Source organism: Pogona vitticeps, chromosome 4 (assembly GCF_051106095.1).
Source record: "Pogona vitticeps strain Pit_001003342236 chromosome 4, PviZW2.1, whole genome shotgun sequence".
Classification (NCBI taxonomy): domain Eukaryota; kingdom Metazoa; phylum Chordata; class Lepidosauria; order Squamata; family Agamidae; genus Pogona; species Pogona vitticeps.
Window position 1 is genome coordinate 216,912,543 of NC_135786.1, and position 23,448 is coordinate 216,935,990.

At 38.3% G+C, this 23,448-nt stretch overlaps 1 protein-coding gene across 50 annotated transcripts in view; it reads left to right on the plus strand.

Annotated features, from left to right (window-relative positions):
* RIMS2 (regulating synaptic membrane exocytosis 2) overlaps positions 1–23,448 on the plus strand; it is a 466,814-nt gene that overhangs the window by 263,222 nt on the left and 180,144 nt on the right. For all 50 annotated transcript variants that reach the window (XM_078393641.1, XM_078393664.1, XM_078393670.1 and 47 more), the window contains 3 exons: positions 4,857–4,987; positions 18,570–18,741; positions 19,818–19,971. In XM_078393641.1, coding sequence (XP_078249767.1) covers positions 4,857–4,987; positions 18,570–18,741; positions 19,818–19,971 — 457 coding nt within the window. The remainder of the gene's footprint in view (positions 1–4,856; positions 4,988–18,569; positions 18,742–19,817; positions 19,972–23,448) is intronic.

Genomic DNA, 23,448 nt, shown 5'->3' on the forward strand with positions numbered 1-23,448 from the left:
CAGTAATTGTGTGTCTAATATAATGTATAACTCTTAATAGTTGGTCTTTTACTTCTGATGTTTGGCTTTATTATGTAAAGATTGATGTCTCTTTAAATTGCTCATTTGCATAGCTCACTTCCTTTTTTTGCATTTTCCAAATGACAGTAATTCCTTGAGCAGAAGATGGGCAAAGAGATTTGTACCCTGTCTAAAGAATTTGTACTTTGCCTGCATTTCAATGCTATAGTTAAATACTAAAAATACGAATGATTATGAAATAATTTTTATGATATATAGTGCTATGTTTCACAGTCTTATTCAGGTACAAGTTGTTTGCCTTTTTTCTTTAGGAATCCCTTAAGATATTGTAGATTAACACAACTGTAGGTTTTAAGAATGTCATAATGCTTATTTTGTTTGCTGCATGCTTTCCTTTCTTCTTTTCATTTTCTGTATATAAAACTTTACTTGCTTTTTTAATAAATATTTTGTAGAAATGTTCATCATTTGTATAAATGCTATTTAAGTTTGTTCTTTTTATGCTCTTTTACTGCTTAACAAAATATGAAATGGAAGGCTTCAAGTCATTAGATTGATACTTGTAATGCCGTATAGAAAGGGACACACTTATTGCTTTAAAAATTAATTACATGAAACAGGTCACAGAGAACAAATGGGATATGGAGAGTCTACATGCAAAGTCTAATGACTTTGATGCTTCATCTGTAATCTAACTTCATAATGTCTTGCCAGTTTATTATACCACTAATGTGGAAAATAGTTATTAAAGAATGAAAATAAGAGGCTATTGCTAACAGTAGTGCATATTAATATTTTTATTAATGTGTGCTTGAAGGCCCGTTTGGACAAAATACAAACAGGGATCTTGAATAAAATATAGTCAAGAAGTAATTTCAGTTCTGCTCTCAGTAGATCCTGTCTAACTGAAAATCTCTTTCATATGAAAACAGTCATTGAGTACAATATGAACAGAGTTTGGAGTTAGTGTGTTATAATTAATGGCCCAAATCCTCTTGCCTAGTTACACTGACACAAGACAAAGGGTGTAGCTTTTTAGGGATGAATTTCCTCAACTTAAGTAATCACCATAGACATTATCTGTGCATACTGAGCTGTGTGACTCAACCTGTAAGTGATAATGTACAGTGCTTTCTTAACTTGGGAATATCTGCCTCCACAAATTATACCATTTCTGTAGTTATGCAATTAGATTTTAATCAGTAAGTTAACATGAAATTCACTGCTTTTTTAAAACGAATGCCAGGAAATATCTGCCAAATGGTAACTAATGAAAAATATCATTAATGATATTTTGATCATTGTTTAAAATATTATTTGGGGCAGTCTACCATCCCCAAAGGCCTGTAATTCTATTTTAAAATTATATTTCAGATTATATTTAGGCTTTTTTGTTGTTTAGTCATTAAGTCGTGTCCAACTCTTCGTGACCCCATGGACCAGAGCACGCCAAGCCCTCCTGTCTTTCACAGCCTCCCGGAGCTTGGTCAAATTCATGTTGGTAGCTTCGATGACACTGTCCAACCACCTCATCCTTTGTTGTCCCTTTCTCCTCCTGCCTTCACACTTTCCCAACATCAGGGTCTCTTCCAGGGTGTCTTCTCTTCTCATGAGATGGCCAAAAACTTGGCTTCAGGATCTGTCCTTCTAGTGAGCACTCAGGGTTGATTTCCTTCGAAATGGATAGGTTGTTCTCTTTGCAGTCCAGGGGACTCTCAAGAGTCTCCTCCAGCACCACAATTCAAAAGCATCAATTCTTCGGCGGTCAGCCTTCTTTATGGTCCAGCTCTCACTTCCGTACATCACTAAGGGAAAAACCATATCTTTGACTATGCGGACCTTTGTCAGCAAGGTGATGTCTCTGCTTTTTAAGATGCTGTCTAGGTTTGTCATCGCTTTCCTCCCAAGAAGCAGGCGTCTTTTAATTTTGTGGCTGCTGTCACCATCTGCAGTGATCATGGAGCCCAAGAAAGTAAAATCTGTCATTGCCTCCATATCTTCCCCTTCTATTTGTCAGGAGGTGATGGGACCAGTGGTCATGATCTTGCTATTCTTTGGAAGTTTGCATTCAAATTTCTGTAACTTTCCCTGGCTCCCCTTCTCTTCTCTCCTATTTGCAAGGCCTTGTTGGACAGCCACTTTGCTTTCTTGCATTTCCTTTTCTTTGGTATGATTTTTGTTGCTGTCTCCTGTACAATGTTACGGGCCTCCATCCATAGTTCTTCAGGCACTCTGTCCACCAAATCTAGTTTCTTAAATCTGTTGTTCACTTCTACTGTGTATTCAGAAGGGATTTGGTTTAGATTATACCTGACTAGCCCAGTGGTTTTTCCTACTTTCTTCAGTTTAAGCTTGAGTTTTGCTATAAGAAGCTGATAGTCAGAGCCACAATCATCAGCTCCAGGTCTTGTTTTTGCTGACTGTTTAGAGCTTCTCCATCTTTCCCTGCAGAGAAGATATTCAATCTGATTTTGGTATTGACCATCTCGTGATGTCCATGTGTAGAGTCGCCTCTTATGTTGTTGGAAAAGAGTGTTTGTGATGACCAGCTTGTTCTCTTAACAAAAATCTATTAGCCTTTGCCCTGCTTCTTTTTAAATTCCAAGGCCAAACTTACCTGTTGTTCCTTTTATGTCTTGACTCCCTAGTTTAGCATTCCAATCCCCTTTAATTAGAAGAACATATTACTTTGATGTCAGTTCTAGAAGGCATTGTAAGTCTTCATAGAATTGGTCAATTTCAGCTTCTTCAGTATCTGTGGTTGGTGCATAAACTTGGATGGCTGTGATGTTGAAAGGTCTGCCTTGGATTCGTATTGAAATCATTCTATCATTTTTGAGATTGTATCCCTGTACAGCTTTTCCCACTTTTTTGCTGACTATGAGGGCTACTCCATTTCTTCTACGGGATTCTTGCCCACAACATTAGACATGATAATCGTCTGAATTGAATTTGCCCATTTCCATCCATTTTAGTTCACTGACGCCCAGGATGTCAAGGTTTATTCTTGTCATCTCGTGTTTGACCACATCCAGCTTCCCAAGGTTCATAGATCTTACATTCCAGGTTCCTATGCAGTATTTTTCTTTGCAGCATTGGACTTTCCTTTCACTTCCAGGCGTGTCCGCAGCTGAGCGTCCTTTCTGCTTTGGCCCAACCACTTCATTAGCTCTGGAGCTACTTGTACTTGTTCTTCACTCTTCCTCAGTAGCATGTTGGACGCCTTCTGACCTGAGAGGCTCATTTTCAGCACCATATCTTTTAGCCTTTTGTTTCTGTTCATGGGGTTTCCTTAGCAAAGATACTGGAATGGATTGCCAATTCCTGCTCCAGGTGGATTGCGTTTAGTCAGAACTCTCCACTATGACCTGTCCGTCTTGGGTGTCCTTGCATGGCATAGCCCATAGCTTCTCTGAATTACTCAAGCCCCTTCACCACAACAAGGCAGCAATCCATGAAGGGGTATATTTAGGATACATAGCCATATAAGTACACTTGAACTATAATAACCAGAATTCTTATTTCAGCAAAGCTGATTCTATAGTGTCTATCTAGACTTCTGGGATCCAGAGTTTCATTTTGCTTTCACTAAGAACTGCATAGCTTGGGACCCTCTACAAAAAGCTAATTGACCTCTTCTAGCTGTTCTTCCCTGGCATACATTGTGGGAAACTGTAACTTGAAAGGATGTCAAATCAACAGGGCTTTGCCACTCCTTCTCAGAACTTTTAAGCTTATTGTGAAATTTCCTTGCAAAAGATCAGTTAGCAAAGTTGTCCAGAAACTGGGGTAAAAATACTGGTCTCGGTCTCCCATGGATCATGTCTGCAAATCATGTTATTTGTAGGCAAAACTAAAATCCAGGAGCCTCTCTTCAGGTTGAAGAGAGAGTCCTTCATATCAAGATACCTCTTTCCTGTACACTGGACAAGATGGCCTTATTCATAGTTGACTACAGTGTTACTGGCAGCAGCTAGAATGGACATTTCCATAAGGCAGAGAAATTGAGGTTTATCAGGGAATAGCTAGATAGATTCATTTGGTTAATTGTATTAAGTGAAAATATGACCTGTAAAAAGGGATAGAAAAAGAGGACGGACCTATAGAAGCCTGGTCTGTTTCCTTTGCCTATAATAATAATTCTGTTTCCATTGAAGCGCCCCACAAATTAGCTCAGATTCAGGAAAGATGTTTTGTAAATTATGAGAACAATTGCCCATGTATCCTCAAATAGTTTCATATGCAATAATAGCTTTTGGATGAATAATGCATTATTGGCTTCGTTATCCCCATTTAGCTAAATTTTGAATCAGCAAAGATTGATTGTAATTTTTATCAATGTTTTTATTACCAAGATATTTTGGTCGTGTATATGCTTACATACTGAACAGAATGCTTTCATCTAAATAGCAGCAACATCAGTTATTATAATGCAAATAAGTCTTATTTCATGGTTTGTCAATGTGTCATATACTAATCAGAACAGGAATTGATTGGTATTAATAAGTCCGTAGTGCCTACAGCCATGGTAAGATATCTGTAGATCCAACATTCTGTCACAAACACACACGAATTAAACAACCCAAAGTATTTCTCTTTTGAAACTTAGTGCATAAATAGTTTGCACATGTAAAATTTATTTTTAAATTTTCTTAAATTTATTATAAGCATATGCTTTTATTGTTTGTCTCAATGTCATAAATTAAAATGACATAAATTATCTTCATTATAGTAGTAAACCAGACACCAGGCTAAAGATTAACAGTTATATTTAAATTAAAGATTTCCAGCATTATCTAAGAAATGACAGACTGATGCATATTTTCTCATTACAGATAAAACTGTGGTATGACAAGGTTGGTCATCAATTGATAGTCACAATATTGGGAGCAAAGGATCTTCCTTCAAGGGAAGATGGGAGGCCAAGAAATCCCTATGTTAAAATTTACTTTCTTCCTGACAGAAGGTAGGATTGAGTAATATTGTAATTATTTTAATAGATGCTAATATATTATCTTGACAATTTAGCAGTGTTTGTAATTGATATGATCATAAAATCCCAAGGATATGGCTAAAATTTATTTATATTTTATGAGAAAGATAGTACAAAATATGGAATCAGGAAGAAAAGGTGATGTAAATATCACACATATAATTGTTCCTCTTCAGATTACTTTCTTTAAAAAGATTATGACTTTCTTGTTCTCTGACATAAGATAAAGGAATGTTGGTTATGCTCATAGCTAGTGGTAAATACAGTTGGTCCTATGAACAATTGTATATTTCTGTAATCTTCAAAGCATTTACACATTAGTGACTGAGTTCTTAAAATCCAAAATGTCTCATGTTGGAGCATTTGGGTCTTAGGGGATGCTTGAGGAAAAGCCTTCTGATTTCTTTTGCAGAGGCCACAGCAAATCTTCTTGGTACAGGGTTCTCCTATTGATTCAGAATCCACTGGAAGAGTAATACTGTACTCTCTTGCATTCTTGGGTGCTCTTTGCCAGGATCCAACATGAATAACATTAAGCAGAGCAGAGGGACAAATTGTGGCAGGAGACAGAGAGATACAGAGTGGAGCAGCAAAACTTCAGACTCGCTTGTTTGTTTATCTGTGCCTAGATATTATCCATGTGTTTAGTTTATATGCTGTGCTGTACTTGGAATTCAAGTTTTTGTAGTGCTATTCATTTTTCTGGGAATTGATTTTTTCCCTCTAGACCTTAGATACTTTTAAAGAATAAGTCTGCTCATTAGATGGCTGAAAAGTAATTTTTGTTATTACTCATTGCAGTGTTTTAAGGAAATGGCTAGTTGCATTAGTCATAGCATTGCTATTACTGTTCCATCATTGCATGTTGTGTTAAAAAAAAAGGCAACCGAAAAGGCAAAAACCTGAAAAATTACTGTCAATATACCTGTCATAATATCTAAACATTTATTTTAAAGATAACTAGAAATCATGAGTTTTTTCACTAGTGAATTAATTTGGTTTCAATTTGTTACATATTTTTTTAAATTTATGTTATGGTACAGGGTTTCCAGAAGATGAGTTGAGTTGAGGACCTTTGCCCAAATAAGAACTGTTAGGGCTTCCTATTCCTCTGTAGTGGATATTAACTGATTTTCCCCCAGACTCTTTTGAACAGCCAACAGTTGTGATGTACACATGCTTATGTACCTATATTTTTGTGTCTTCAATGACATTGCTATTCTCAGGGCACATTAGAACAATGAACGAAGAAACAAACAAGCAAACTGAATTAGCCACACCATAAAACAGCACCTGGGTAGATGAAATAAAAGTTTCAGATAATTAGCAAAACGAACAAACAAACAAAAAACAAACTGTATTCTCGAAGGCTTTCATGGCCAGGATCTGATGGTTGTTGTAGGTTTTTCGGGCTCTTCAACCCACAACAACCATTAGATCCCAGCCATGAAAGCCTTCGTGAATATAATATTAATATGTCTTTGGTGAAAAAAACAGGAGAGAGATGAGAATAGAAAGATTAGGAGCCTAAGTAAAACTAACAGTGGAGAATCTGGATGCTGGTTTATTTCCTCATTGAATCAACTGCTGTTGTCTTTGGTGTCCGCAAAGCTGGCTCTATGCCATCCCTGCCCAGCTTTTTTTGTGTGACATCACATAATTGCCTATCCACATCTAGTCATTTACATATCAAGACTTTATTTCTTGTGTTTTCTTCAGCTTTAGTCCACTGTCTGGCTGCAGCAAGCACCAGACCACCATGTATACTCATCCACTTCCAGGTGGGGTGGGAACCTAGTACTCTTGAGTGGTGCTGGTTGGTTGACTTGTCAACTAGTAGGAAATGGATCAGTGGATCATCTTTGAAGACTAAAATGCCCATGTTTTTCCTAATTCCTCTAGTATTTGATGGTGTAAACCAGGCTTGTCCAACCTGTGGCCCGAGGGCCGCATGCGGCCCAGGTCGGCTCATAATGCGGCCCAGTGCAGTTTTTTATTTTTAAAGAAATTCCAAAGTTTCAAGTTACACTGCCGGCGCTTGCGGCCGGAATGCAGCTGGGGCATGTCACAACGGTAGGGGGGAGAAGGAAGGAAGGCGCGGGGGGGAGAGAGGGGCTGCGTGACTGCATTGCACCATCCCCGTCAATAGGTGGACCCCCTCCCGGCCCCATAAAGCCACCGGAGTCGAAGCTGGCAGCCTCTGCTGTCTGAGATCGCAGCTGCCAGTAAGCGCGCTTGGAGTGGGGCTGCGGAGGACGGCTAGGGCTGCCCCCAATGCGGCCCAAACCAAATTTATGTGTGGCCCAAACCAAATTTTCATCTTCTAATGTGGCCCAGGGAAGGTGAAAGGTTGGACACCCCTGGTGTAAACCCCTGTATAGCTCCTTAACAATGGTCCAGTTTATAGCAGGAAATTCTCCATGCTTTTGCTGATTATGGGACTCATTGTTACTGCATGTGGCTTCTAAGGCTGTCCATATAACCTCAGAGTGAGATTAATAGCCACAAAAGAGCAGAACAAACCCCAGTGTTAAGACTCTAAACAATTACAATCTACTACTACTGTGGAAAGATAGGCCTGGTGAAGGGGAAGGAAATGGATAGATTTTTTCTGTTTGGTTAGTGGACAGTAAGTAGGACACTCAGTTACAATGTGACAATAAGTTAAATATTAAATAATATATGATTTAAAATAGAATTAAAAGAGTAAAACATGAAAACATAAAAAAGATTAAAATAATCTACTAAAATGGGGTTCAGGGATTCAGTTATAATTATTAAAAGCCTGCCTGAAGAGATGGGTTTTTAGCTTTTTTCGGAAAGATAAAAGGGACAGATGGCCAGAATCTGTTGATGTTTTCATTGATGAGGTGCTGTGGCATATCTTGGTTGTACACCTGATCATGTGCCCAACTATGCAACAGAGATGCAACCAGGCACCTTGTCACAATTAGCTGTAGCGGCTTGCATACATGTTGCCTGAACACCAATATGTCTATATTTTGTCGAATTGAATACGCGCTACAAATACTTGTTTAAGCTTTTGCTGTCTTCTCTAAAATGATAAGTCTTTAGAAAAAAGACTTTATTGCTAGTGAAAATCTTGCTCCAACCATGTTAATTGCTCTATTATTGAAAGGAGTGCATTTTATTGAGATTATTGCTATGAAAGTACAGCCTAAACTAGTCTTCCCATTTCTTGTTGTACCAATGACTCTATTTTCCGTCCTCCATGCTTGGTGTTTCATTTGTTTAAGCATTCCACATAATTAAAACTGAAGTCTAGCAAAGAATGATAGGGTGCCCGCAGTTGATAGAGGTAGGTGAATTCATAGTAGCATGTAATGCACGTGGGTACACATGTGCATACACACGACACCAGAACACAAACAGAGTTCTAACTCCTGTTCTCTGAAGATGCCGGCCACAGAGACTGGCAAAATGTTAGGAAGAAAAACCTCCAGAACATGGCCAAACAGCCCAAAAAACCTACAACAACCATCGGATCCTGGCTGTGAAAGCCTTCGAGGATACGTATTTCATTCGCTTTCATCTGTGTCTTTTGAGTCCTCATTTGTAGTATGAAAATCTTCTTAAATAATAGTTGCACTGAACCCGGTGGTGATGCTTATAATACCTGTATTACTATAGATTCTGTCTATGAGATTTATAAACTGTAATTGTATCATATATATTATATATACAAAGCATAATAAATACAATGCTTTCTACTAATAATTTTGAAATCAACGAGTATATGCATTTTAAAGTGATAATATGTCACTATCGTTATAATTTTCACAGGCATTACTTTTTCATTTAAGACAAGTAATGTAGATCTTTTTCATTAATTATTTGTAGCATTTTCTTTCAAGTTTAAAGTAAAAGCAGCTTGTTATATTGAATTAATTTTCTTCTGACAGCAAAGCAGTCTCTCCCACCCCCGGCCTCTGAGGAATAAGCTTACTAAGCAAAAATAAATCTCCTTTATATGGAAAAATAACCTGCTAGAGATAAAATGTAATTAAACAACTCAAGCATTTAATTAGGTAAGGTTGTGAAGCTCTGACTAATCCAATTCTCAGGAGAAACTTGTCCAATACTGTATAACCAAGTTCAGTTTTCCTATGTAAACAACCCTTTAATGTTAAAATGAAGCCATTAATGATCTAGTCAAGAACAACATAGTTTGAGGAGTGCTATAAAAACAGAAGTAGCCTGAAGTAGCATTTCTTAAATGTGTAGTTGTGTTATTTTCATGCAGTCTTGTGGCACCTGAAAACCCAATATATTTTATGATAGCAGAAGTCTTTGTGAACAATATACATTCCATCAGATACATGAAGTAGTTATCTCAGCTGACAAGTTTGTTAGCACATGCATCCTTGTAGAGATTGTATATAGTGGGTCAGAAAGAACTGAAATGCAATAAATATCGACAGTGATAATTACCTTAAGAATGTCCAGTAATAAAACGTTTGTATGGTAACACATAAATCCTTGTAATAATTAACGTGTTTCAACACAATTGAATACATTGTGAAAGTATGTCCATGATAACATCACAGCTGTTAAATAATTACTTACGAATAATCAGTTACTTGTGATTAGTTTCTTTCCTCACTAAGGTATAATTTAATGCAGGATAACATCACTTTTTGGTATGTAGCCGTAAGCAAGTAAAAATGCATAACTGACAGTGGAATTAAGATGTTAATTGCTTAGAAATATTGGAATTATCAGGAATGATTAGCTGTTTGCTGGAGAGTTTTGGCAGGAATACCTAGCAAGGGTAACCTCTTTTCCTAAAAGGAGGCTAGGCAAGAGCTTGACCTATCTAAGGCCATGAAACCTTCCAACCTGGTCTTGGATAGTCCAAGGAAACCAGAATTTAGGTATGGACAGATGGAACTCCCAAAATGGAGACTTCCAGGATTTGGAGTTGTTGTTTTTCAAATAAAGGCATAAGTCTAATACAAAGCATCCACTTGTTGGCACTATTATCCACTTCTGCATGGTGGTTGGCACAGTTGTCACTCCATGAGTTAGTTCCCACATTGATGTGTTAATAACATTGACCTGTCATTCATTACCTGTCTACTCACCATGTAGATTCACCATGTGCTACAACGACGATCTCTGTGCCTCTTTTGCACCCCTCAAAATAACATGTCTTACTAGTACTGCTGCTGCTGTTGTTGCTGAAATAATATTTTTGCTACTATCCACTCCCTAGCATGGTATTTTCAACTGTTCCTGTGTCTCAACACTGCCTTTGACATTCATGTTGATATCAGCCATGGCTTGGATGCATATTCCCATCTGTTCTGTTCTCCAAGAATTACTGTAATCTTTTATCAGCCACGCAACTCCATCTGCTCTACAAATTTTATCTAACCACCTCCTTCATGCGTCATAGGCAGAGAGCCAAAATGAGACAACCATTCCCCACAATCAGTTTCCTATTCTGAGGGGTGTGGGCTCCGGTGACTTGTCAGCCTCCATCACGTCTTCTTCCCTTTGTCAGTATGCAAGAACCACCATCACTGCTGGAAGATAGTGCCTCCTGCTCTGGTCTAGTGATTCATATAGCAAAATGCCTTAAACTGTCTTATAACCAAAAGGAGCCTTGAGTCTTAGGTGAAATCCCAGTGGCATTCCTGATGTTCAGCGTCCTGGTTGAAAAAAATGTAGTCTACATGACATAGACCTTTGCCCAACCCTTTTGCTTTGTGCCACTTAGAGGTCCTTTACAAGGTCAAGATGAGAACCATGTTTTTCTTCAAAAGAGGGAAAAAAGACCACACTTAACTCTGTGATCATTGCCTTTTCTGTGAGAAAGAAATCATCTCCATGACATGGAGGACCAATGTTTGGATCTCCTGACCAATGTGTCTACTTATGAACCATGATGAAATTTCAAATTGCCGGTGAAAACGCCTACCTTAGCCACTACCAACTTTTCTTGTAGAATAAACTGCCCAGCAGCAGGTTTACTTCTTGAGGAAGCCAGCACTGTGTTCCACCAACTACATAATGTGGCATGACAGACTGCTGAATGTTCATCAAAGGAATTGATGGGTGTAGTGACCTTGTAGTGACACTTTTGGTTCCATTCCATGGTTGTCTCACAGAGTTATAGCAATGAGTTGAGAACATGGCCTTCTATAGCCTTGGTCTTTTTTCTGAAAAGATACAATATATGAAAAATGAGATTCAGACCACAAGGTATCTAATATGACTCATTTTATTGGAGCATTATCATTTTCCTCCCCATGTCAAACTGTTGGCAGCCCCCTCCAATTATCACTGCTATTAGTTTTTCCCCTCTAACTCTTCTCTTTGATTAAGAATTATCTACTTCCCAAAATTCTGGACTATCTGATATATGCACATCCTTGAATTAACCTGGCATGGTACTGATCAGTACATTCTGAATTCCAGATTCACTTCCCATCTAGATGCATATTTGATTATTTGAACTTTTCCATAATTCGGTGGAGTTATCAGATAGAATCCAGTCACTCCTTTCTAGAGGACGTGGGCGAATGTCTTGACCAATTATTGACCAGCAAGTTGTCAATAAATATATACAGTAACAGCAAAATGTCTTTGAATGCTAACTGTATCAGATATTCTTCTTCTTTTATGGGAAGACAACTATTTCATCATCATCTTCTTGAAAGGTTCTTATTTTTGTATTGTAATTCACCCATCTTATTGCAAATGGAGGGATGCAGGTGGCACTGCAGGTTAAACTGCTGAACCACTGAGCTATCGATCGAAAGGTCAGCAGTTTGAATGTGCATGACAGGTTGAGCTCCCGTTGCTTGTCCCAGTGCCTGCCAACCTAGCAGTTGGAAAGCATGCAAATGTGAGTAGATGATTAGGTACCACCTTGGTGGAAAGGTAACTGCATTCCATGTCTAGTCATGCTGGCCACGTGACCACAGAAAGTGTCTACAAACATTGGGTCTTCAGCTTTAAAATGGGGATGAGCACCAGCCCCTAGAGTTGGGCAAGACTGGACTTAATTGTCAAGGGGAACCTTTGCCTTTACCTATTGCAAATATCTCACTTTGCACTTGGTAAAATTATTAGCAGTACTGAATTACTCTTTTCAGCAGTACCCAGAATGGTTACAAAGACCATGGCAGTCATAGTGACACACCTCAGGTAACAAGGCATAATCATATTCGTGCACATTGATGATTAATTGCTGGTTGTTCCCACTAGATATACATGGCTGGCAAAACAAACCATGTAGCCATGTGAGCAGAACCCATTGGAATATACAGTATGTGAATGGAAAATTCACTTTACCTTTCCATGATGTGGGGATGATTTCAGCTCAACCCATTCATCCTCACACCCATTCACACTGGAAGATTCTGTCATCTAGCAGAGGTAGGACACAGCTCCCTAGGAGACATTCTTCTCATTGCTTGGCATGCAGAAAGTCCCTACATGTTTTCCACATGTTTACTTCTTAGTGATATGGTTGCCATGCCGCCAGTGTTCCCTCTAAGCTGCTCTTACCCAGAGCTCTGTCAGGGTTGTGTGTGGGCAACCAGCAGCTAGCTTGTTTACTTCCTGGTTTGAATGAAGCTCTGTCCATGCTTGCGAACATGGAGCAAGGCTCCTACGCACCAGGACAGAAACCTAGAGGGAACGTTGCATGCCACCCTTGGTTTACTTTCTTACTTTGATTCATTGGGAATTCTTTTTACTGCCTCTCTGGCTTGATTAGTCTCCAGAAAATTCATTCAAGTTTCTGTACTCAAACTTACGGCATAGAGGGCCTTATACAGGGTAGTTCAAAATATTAAAGCTTCAAGAAAACCTCGTGCCACATGTACAACTATAAATGGCAAATCTTTTACTCTTTTTCCATGGATCATACATTTGATCTAATTATTTGCTTTACCAAATTCTGTGCAAAAATCGTATGTGGCTGCACATGTACCCAGGATTTTAGAAAAGCCAATTTTAATAAACTCAGGATAATATTAAGCAAGGTCCCATAGCAGGAGATCCTAACAATCTTGGAGTCCAAGATTGGTGGGAATTTCTTTAAAAAGAAATTTTAAAGGCTCAACTATAAATAATTCCAATAAGAAAAAAGATGGAAGACTGCAAAAGAGACCAATGAAGACCTGAAGACAAAACCAGACACATATAGGAAGTGGAAGAAAAGCCAGGCCAGAAAAGAAGCATATAGACAGCAAAGAATTGTAAGGATGTCATCAGAAAGGCAAAAGCTGAGTATTAGCCGAGGTTAGCTAGAGATGCTAAAAACAATAAAAAGCCATTCTTCTGGTACATGTGTAACAAAAGACAGAGGGAAAAAACAGGGACTTGGCTACTCAATGGGGATGGGAAAACGATAAGTGACAAAAAAGGCAGAAGTGCTCAATTTCTACTTCAGCTTGGTTTTCTCCCCCCAAAAAAGTCTATGCTCCTCCAGGCAAATATGTACAAAGGGAGATGATAAGATTGCAGCTTGAGATTGGTAAACAAATAGTCAAGGGTTAGTTACTACTTTAAATCAGTTCATATCCCTGGGGCTGGATGAACTGCATCCAAGAGTATTGGAGAAACCGGCTGAAGAACTCTTGGAACCACTGTCTATTATTTTCTTAAAATCATGGAGGATGGGTGAAGCACTGGATGATTGAAGGAGGGCCAATGTTATCTTCAGAATGGATAAAAATGAGGAATCTGGAAATTACAGACCAAGTAGCCTGACATCAATCTCAGGGAAGATTCTGGAGCAGATTATAAAACGGTGACTTTGCATGGACTTTGTAAGCAATGCGGTAATGACCAGAAGCCAACATGGATTTGTTGACAGACTCAGAATGCTATATCATGATCTGTTTTGACTCAGTTTTGACCAAGTGCCCCATGATAATCTGATTAGCAAGCTAACTAGGTATGGGCTGGATAGGTAGATGCACAGTTGGTTATAGAATTATGCTTGGATGGTCAATGACTCCCTCTCAAACTGGGAGGAGGTAACAAGTGGGGTACCCCAGGGTTCAGTCTTGGGCGATTGCTCATCCACATTCTTATTAATGATTTGGATGAGGAGATGCAAGGAATGCTTATCAGATTTTCAACTAACAAATTTGGATGGAATAGCTAATACCCTGGAAGACAGAAAATTCAAAAAGATCTTGATAGACTTGAGCACTGGACTGAAAACTACAGAATAAAATTTAACACGGATAAGTGCAAAGTTCTACACCTAGGAAAAAGAAACAAAATGCACAGTTACAAAACGGGGGATACTTGGCTCAATAATAATACATGCAAAAAAGATCTTGAAATCATTATAGACCACAACCTGAATGTAAACCAGTGCGATGTGGCTGTAAAAATGGCAAATGCTATTTCAGGATGATTAACAGAAGTATAGTATCCAAATCCCTTAAGGTTATAGTTCCCTTCTATGTGGCATTGATTAGGTTTCATCCTGAGTACTGTGTCCAGTATTGGACAGCACTCTTTAAGAAGGATGCTGACAAACTAGAACAAGTTCAGAGGAGGGCAACAAGGATGGTCAGGGGACTGGAAAGCAAGTCTTATGAGGAAAGACTGAAAGAACTGGGCATGTTTAGCCTTGAGAAAAGAAGACCAAGGAGAGATATGATAGCATACATTTGGTCTAGATGGGTGGGATAGAAATCAAACAAACAAACAAATAAACAAATAAATAAATAAATAAGCAAGGAAGGAAGCAAGCAAGGAAGCAAGCAAGCACTTTTCAAATACTTGAAAATACTGAGGAACAGCCTGCTGACACATTACTCTAAATAGGAGATGCATGGCTACCACCAAACACTATCTAAAAGATTTCAAATGTTGACTCTGCACAGGTGCAGACTCATATGTGTGAATATAAAGATGAAGAAGAACAAATGTTACAGGTTAACAACCTACTTTGACTTTCTGAAATTTTTCTGCATTCTGTGCACTCCTGAATCACCAACTGGTCTTAACAAAGCTTATGCCGTAATTTGTTAGTCTTCAGGCTGCCACAAAACTCTCTGTTCTTTCTACTTTAAAGAAAGCTGCTAGATTCTGTTATGAGTAGGAAGCCTGAGAAATGTGCATGGGATTTTGATCATAAATTTGATACATTGTAAATCCTGCTACATGCTTAAAACTCCTTCATTAACTTCCTTTAAAGGAAATAGTGTGGGATGTGACATGGGAGATTACAGCTGAGGAGGCTAGAATCCATGGTAACAGGGGACCTTTTCTTTGTGCAGATACTTTTATGCATGCAAGAGACTTTCTGGATCTCTGCTGCTGCTCCTTGTTTTTCCAGTCTAATTTTAAAAAACACCTGTAGATGCATACCTTCTTGTGTTTTTGAATGTTATTAAGAGAAACTAACACACTGATGGTATGGTTATCTAATTATATAGGGTGCTATTTGCAAATATTGTAAGGATAGGCTGGGATTCTCTTGGTGTTTGCGAAGATTTTCACTGTTTGCAACAGCTAATTACAGCTAACTTATGAAATGCCAGGGCATATCTTGGTTGCCCAGTTAAGTGAGTGATGAGACACCTTATGGAAATGCACTCTGACACCTAGCCATGGGAAGTTATGCAAACATACAAACTCCAGTAGGATTCTAGCCATAGTTATGAAAAATTTTCAGTGCAAAGTCAAAAGACCAGCTCTACTTTAAGACTAACATATTTTATTATGGCATAAGCATTCTCATCTATAAAAACCTGCACCGCAATCAATGCATTCATATTTAAGATAGAATGAGATTGTTATCATATAAGCAAGATAACCAAGGGATTGCTCCAAAGATGATCCAACTACTTCTGCAAGCTTTAGTGCCCTTTAGAAAGCCATTCCAAATTGGGAAATCATATTTGGAACTACAATATCAATAGTTTTTATTATGGCACAGGAGCCTGCTCTTTTAAGAAACTTGATAATAAGGTAAAGGTAAAGGTTCTCCTTGACATTTAGTTGAGTTGTGTCAGACTCTAGGGGGTGGTGCTCATCCCTGTTTCCAAGCCATAGAGTCAGCATTTGTCCCAAGACAGTTTCCATGGTCACGTGGCCAGCGCGACTAGACATGGAACGTCATTATCTTCCCACCGTTGTGGTACCTATTTATCTACTTGCATTTTTACATGCTTTCCAAAATGCTAGGTTTGCAGGAGCTGGGACAAAGGACGGGAACTCACTCCGTCTCGTGGATTCGACCTTATGACTGCTGGTCTTCTGACCTTGCAGCACAGAGGCTTCTGCGGTTTAACCTGCAGCACCACCACGTCTCTCTTAAACTTGATAATAGATGTCCCTAAAAAGCTTTTGGATAGTGGTGTATTTCATATTCATATTAAATCATTAACTTAAATTATAGTGTTGGCAAATATATATAACACGGGAGTAATATATCTACTACATGGGTGAATTCAATTCAGATGATTATCATATCTACTATTGTAAGCAAGAATCCCGTAGAAGAAATGGAGTAGCCTTCATAGTCAACAAAAGAGTGGGAAAATCTGTACTAGGATACAATCTCAAAAATGATAGAATGATTTCAATACGAATCCAAGGCAGTCCTTTCAACATCACAGTAATCCAAGTTCATGTGCCAACCACCGATGCTGAAGAGGCTGAAATTGACCAATTCTATAAAGATTTACAACGCCTTCTAGAACTGACATCAAAGAAAGATGTTCTTCTCATTATAGGGGATTGGAATGGTAAATTAGGGAGTCAAGAGATAAAAGGAACAACAGGTAAGTTTGGCCTTGGAGTTCAAAATGAAGCAGGGCAAAGGCTAATAGAGTTTTGTTAAGAGAACAAGCTGGTCATCACAAACACTCTATTCCAACAACACAAGAGGCGACTCTACACATGGACATCACCAGATGGGTAGCAACAAGGCCAGTGGAGTGCTAGTATTCCAGTTGAACTATTTAAATTCTTAAAGGATAATGCTGTTAAGGTGCTACACTCAATATGTCAGCAAGTTTAGAAAACTCAGCAGTGACCAGAGGATTGGAAAAAATCAGTCTACATCCCAATCCCAAAGAAGGGCAGTGCCAAAGAATGTTCCAACTACAGAATCAGTATGTGGACCAAGAACTCCCAGAAGTACAAGCTGGATTTTGAATGTGCAGAGGAACTAGAGAACAAATTGCTAATATGTGCTGGATTATGGAGAAAGTCAGAAAGTTGTGTGGACCACAACAAACTATGGCAAGTTTTAAAAGAAATGGGAGTGCCTGACCATCTTATCTATTTCCCGTGAAATCTATACAGATGGTGACAGCAGCCACTAAATTAAAAGACGCCTGCTTCTTGGGAGGAAAGCAATGACAAACCTAGATAGCATCTTAAAAAGAAGAGACATCACGTTGCCGACAAAGGTCTGTATAGTCAAAGCTATGGTTTTTCCAGTAGTGATGTATGGAAGTGAGGGATGGACCATAAAGAAGCCTGACTGCCGAAGAATTGATGCCTTTGAATTGTGGTGCTGGAGGAGACTCTTGAGAGTCCCCTGGACTGCAAAGAGAACAAACTTATTCATTTTAAGGAAATCAACCCTGAGCGTTCACTGGAAGGACAGATTCTGAAGCTGAGGCTCCTATACTTTGCCCATCTGATGAGAAGAGAAGACTCCCTGGAAAAGACCCTGATGTTGGGAAAGTGTGAGGGCACGAGGAAAAGGGGACAACAGAGGAGAAGATGGTTGGACGGTGTCACCAAGGCTGCCAACATGAATTTGACCAGACTCCGGGAGGCAGTGGAGGACAGGAGGGCCTGGCGTGCTCTGGTCCATGGGGTCACGAAGAGTCGGACACAACTTAATGACTAAACAACAACAAAATATGTCTTCATGTAGCATGGTCAGATATATGCAGTTGTGGAGACATTTCTCTAATAAATCTGTCAAGAGCCATTTTAATTTGCAGGCTATCAGGAAAGTGTTTAATGTGAGCAGGGAAATCAATATATACATACCTTCAGGTGTAGTATAGAAGCCAAAAGTTCCAGAATACATAGGGTAAGTTTTATAGATGATTACACTAAGCACCTTAAGTAATCAAAACTATTACTCTTTTTAAGTTTCTTTCTTTGAAGTACCTTTTCCTTACAGTATGTTCCTCATTTCCTTCTGCACCAGTCCTATCGAAAATGAAAACAGTGGATAGGGCTTAATCGTGTCCTTAGAACATTTATTCCAAGGATAGGATGCTGGTCTTAATTGTACTCTAAGGCTTCTTTGTTCCAACTTGTCTTAATCTTTTGTAAGGCATATCTGTTTCTGGAATATATTTAACTAGTTATACTAAGGTACATTAGCTTATTCTAATGTATTTATGTAACTGTGTAATTTTAACACTTAGGACTTTATCTCAACAGTTTCAATGAGGAGGTATCTCCTCACATTCTAGAACTTCCTGAACCCAAACACCCAGCCTTATTCTTCTCCCACTGTTACTTTGTCAAGCATGTGTTCAACAGAATAGCAAAACCTTTAACATGCACTTTTCAATTGCAGTGATAAGAACAAAAGAAGAACAAAAACAGTAAAGAAAACACTGGAACCTAAATGGAACCAAACATTCATTTATTCTCCAGTTCATCGGAGAGAATTTCGAGAACGAATGTTGGAAATTACTCTTTGGGACCAGGCACGGGTTCGAGAGGAAGAAAGTGAATTTTTAGGAGAGGTATTTTATGTTATGTGATTGTTTGTAATGAATTTGTTTCACATTTTTTAAAAAACTGAGAAGATATCAAAAACATATCACACACAGTCTTTTTTTTGTGGGCAGGACTATCCTTTGGTTGTATTAGTGGTGGAATAACATGTAAATTCTGTTTATTAGTATTAGAAGAACAGACCATAGAATAGTCTCAATGAACAGAAAATACAGTAGTACGTAGTATTAGGACATTCATTTGCACAACACATCTGCTGCTATTCACTGCATTAGCCATTCAAAGTTTTAACTATATCCCATGTGAAGTACTGTGTTGTCTTGCCCATCCTGCACCTCCAATTCATAATGAATTCTGCTATTTTATTTATTTATTTATTTACAATTTTTTTAGCCGCACCATTGCCAGTGGCAATGAGAGAGGAAAAAACTCTCCTCCTATCCTTAGTATTTCCAATCCAAAGGGTTGAGTAGCTGTTGAGAAAGAGTTCTGCCTAAAGCCCTATACAATTACATACCCTGTTGCTTATGACAGAAATTTTTGGTTATGCTATTTCCCCCCAAATTTTGTATGAGGCCTCTCTGCAAAGCCTGAACACATTCAGCATTGTCTCAATTTCAGATATTCCTGGACCATGTATTTTTTAGAGTTCCTGGCTTCTCTATTTATTAATTAAGCTCTCCAGAAGACTATACTGTACAGTCTTTGTCCATGCTAATCTGCATGCGCCTAGAAGCTTGGCATTCCTTCTGAATCAAAGAAAATTTTATTAGGATTCTTGTGAATATCACACTAAATTTGAAATGAGCAGAAGATATCTGACTTTCTGAGCTACATGAGTATGGACTTTTCCAAAGCCAGTAGTTTTATCTTCATCAAGTTGGTGGAAGTTGAGGTTAGGTAGTTAGTCACTTTTTTTCTGATTGTGATTTTTAGTGAGGATATTTGCCATGAAACTAATGTGGTTGTTAAATTTAATCTATATATTGGAAGTACATGAATAAACCATTATGTGTGATCTATAAAACATAGAACAAATGTTGCTTTGCAATTTAAGTACTGCAATTCTATTTTCTTTTAAAAGATTCTAATAGAATTAGAAACAGCTCTGCTGGATGATGAGCCTCACTGGTACAAACTTCAGACACATGATGTTTCCTCATTGCCACTTCCCCATCCTTCCCCATATTTGCCACGACGACAGCTCCATGGAGAGAGTCCTGCACGAAGACTGCAAAGTAAGTTGTTAATTTTATTAATTGTGTATTTGTGTCTGTGTGGAATAAAATGAATTGTTTTCTTAGAGACTGAAAATATTATATCTAAATGGCATTAGAGGGAATGGTATTTTCTTAAGCGCTGCCTTAAGTGTTTTTGACTAAGCTTTTCACGAAAAATAATGTTGAGAATTCATTTCTATATTAGGAAATACTGCACTGTTTTTCCTTCTTGCTTCTTTTCTCTACTGGTAACTGAGTATGTCATGTTGTTTTTTGCACTGTACCATCTATAATCACATCGTACTACTTCCACAGTAGTGTGTGTATTGAAATCTGTCACTTTTCTTTTCTTTTAATTATCATTTTCTTCATGCAGAAGCACTAGCCTTCCCTTGTTCTTTCAGACATACCTTTTAACATTTAAGAACAGATATGCAGTTGTAAAAATATTACCCATTTAAATGTCAGATTTCCTTTTGATTTTATTTAACAAACATTACCTTTTCTGATTTAATTTGCGTATTATGGTGTTTAAACACCTGAAACAAGAGGTGATTAATGGCCAGCTTCCTGCGTGCATCTTGTTTGTGTAGCTGGTCATGTGCCCGGTTGCATAACTGAGATATACATGGCACCTTGTTAATTAGTTACCTTTAGCCTCAGCAAATCACACAGACATTATACAAATGACAACATATAAAATGCCAGTTAAAATACCTCAGCAAATTCCAACTGAAACCTCAAATAATAACAATAATAGCCTGAATAATTAAATTGTGAACTGCCCAGAGAGAGCTGTAAGCACTATAGGCCTCTATATAAGCAGCACAATTTAATAGAGTACTGTTAAGTCTCTGGGGTTTTCTAGGTAGAGAATACTCGGAAGTGATTTACCATTCCCCAGTTAATACCCCAAGTTCCTGTCTTAAAATAGTATCCAAGAAAAATGGGTGAATTAATGGTATTATTAAAAAAACCTTTGTGGTCAGAATCTTATTGCTGATTTATGTTTGCATAAGTTGTCTAAGTCTTGGTGGTACACTTCTGCTCATTAATGCGGTGCTACTTGCTTCTCCCGGGTGAATGGCCTATAATAGCTTGTAGGTTTTAGAGTTTGCAATGAACCCATAAGGCCCCATGGATATTCAAGTCCAAAATTTATTGTATTAGTGATTGTGGAATACAGGGATGGTCAGCAGTAGGTTTTTGTCATGTATAGAATATGAGCATTCTTTTCTCCTGACAATTGTCTTAGGTGCTAGACATGCTTAGATAAAGACTCTACAGATAAAGTTCAGAGGCATTCACAATTAACAGATCACATTCTTTCAAAATAGCTTACTTTTGTCTGTCCTGAAACTACTGCCAGTTTCTAAATTACATCAGTTCTGATAATATAAACATAATATATCAGATTTTTCTAGATAATTTGATTAATGATAAGTACAGGACACAGTGCTACTTCACAGAAAAATGTAATTAACATCTGGATTTCAGTGATACGATGGCTGAAGTCCTGTTGCATATTTAGACAAATGGGCTAGCTTTTGGAAGAGAATTGACATAAGAAATCTCCATAGGCATACTGAATCATGTGACTCAACGTGAGACAGATAATGCCTGTGGAGACTTCCTAACATACATCAATTCGCCTCTAATAGTTATGCCATGTGTGTAAGTGTACAAAACAATTTCAGCCAATATATGGATTTCAGTGACACAGTATGTGTGATGACCACTAGCTTGGGCCTAATCTATCACAGGAGCAGAAGGAGATATATCAGTAAACAGAGATGATATTACTTTAAAGTGCAGAAGTGTGATGTATTTTTTTTAGATATTTCTGCATGGATAGAACTCTATGCAAGCTTTACAAAAATGTTTACATAACAAAGGGATATAGAAAGGATCTATAAATCGCCCCAGAGGGAGACCACAGCTGCGATACAAGGATATCTGCAAGTGGGATCTGAAGGCCTTAGGAATAGACCTCAACAGATGGGAAACTCTGACATCTGATCGTTCAACCTGGAGGCAGGCAGTACATCACGGCCTCTTCCAATTTGAAGAGACCCTTGTCCAGCAGGCTGAGGCAAAGAGGAAGTCACAAAGGAAGCAAAACCAGGGAGCTGGACAGGGGACAGATTGGATTTGTCTCCAGTGTGGAAGGGATTGTCACTCTCGAATTGGCCTCCTCAGCCACACTAGACGCTGTTCCAAGTCCTCCATACAGAGCACGATACCATAGTCTTTCGAGACTGAAGGATGCCTACAAGGAAGGATAGAAAGGATCTATTCCAACCTGTTCTTTGCTGTACAAGTTTATATTTATAGGGATTGTTTTTTGTTTTGCTGTTTTCTTTTGCTTTATTTTTATATTATTACAATGTGACCTCTACCTGCAAACTGCTTATTCTGATGCCTCAGGATCTCACACCTAAATAGCTTCAAAAGGAACTAGATATTAGTCAGCTGGAGCAGACCCATTCAATCTAAGAATTCACCATTTGAATAAATTTTTGAATACGCCAACTTTGCAATATTATTATCATTTCATTTGTTTAGTCACAAGGTCCCTTAGAAAATATTAGCATGCCTTGTTAAGGAAAATAATGGCATACATTGTTTTTCCTTCAGGTTTCGACATGATTTTATCTCTATGGAATCAAATATTTTAAAAGCATTATGTTGATTTCCTTATTTGAATGATTTTGCCCTGGTTGTGTGAACATAATTTGTGCTGTAACTTATGGTTAAGTTATTTGAGGATGCAATCCTATGCATACTTACTCGAGAGAAAATTTAATTAACTCACTGGGGCTTACCTTCAGGAAGCATTTGAAGGAGTGTGCAGATATTTCTTAGCAAAAGACACTCTCTTTAAATCTTTAAACCTGTTAGAGAGCTGGGAGCCTTGGTACCTTAAGGCTTACCAGCTTCCTCATGTTTCTGCCTTAGAGTCCCCTTAGTTCTAGAGACAGGAAAGCAGTAAGAACTTTTCAGTTAAGGGACAGAAACTCTGAAATTCTCCTCCGGTAGAAACTCCTTTCAGGGACACTTACCTATAATTCATTTTGGGGGTGGGGGGTGGGGAAGGGTTGTGCCAGTCAATTATCTTAGTTACCATTCAGGCATTTTAGCATTTCACTTTGTTTTTAGTCCTTCACTCCTTCTGCTTGTCCTGTCCCCATTGTGTTTTGCTCTGTGTTGTGATCCTGTATCAAAGAATGAGTCATGACTTTGGCCAGTGATGTTGGTTAAGAGAGGTTATTTAGCCAAAGTACAGTTTTCCTAATATCAGAAACAACCCATATGTATCTGAGTGCAGATTTCTGGTATTGCTTAGCATGGATAGATTGATAGAAGAAGTTATTATTCTATTGGCTGTGCTCACCCATGTGGGCAGCAGTGGCTAGAGATCCCTGGTGATTGTTCCTATCCAAAACTCAGATGCAGAGGACCTGTAAAAGTTCTAATAAGAACTTCTTTGTTCTT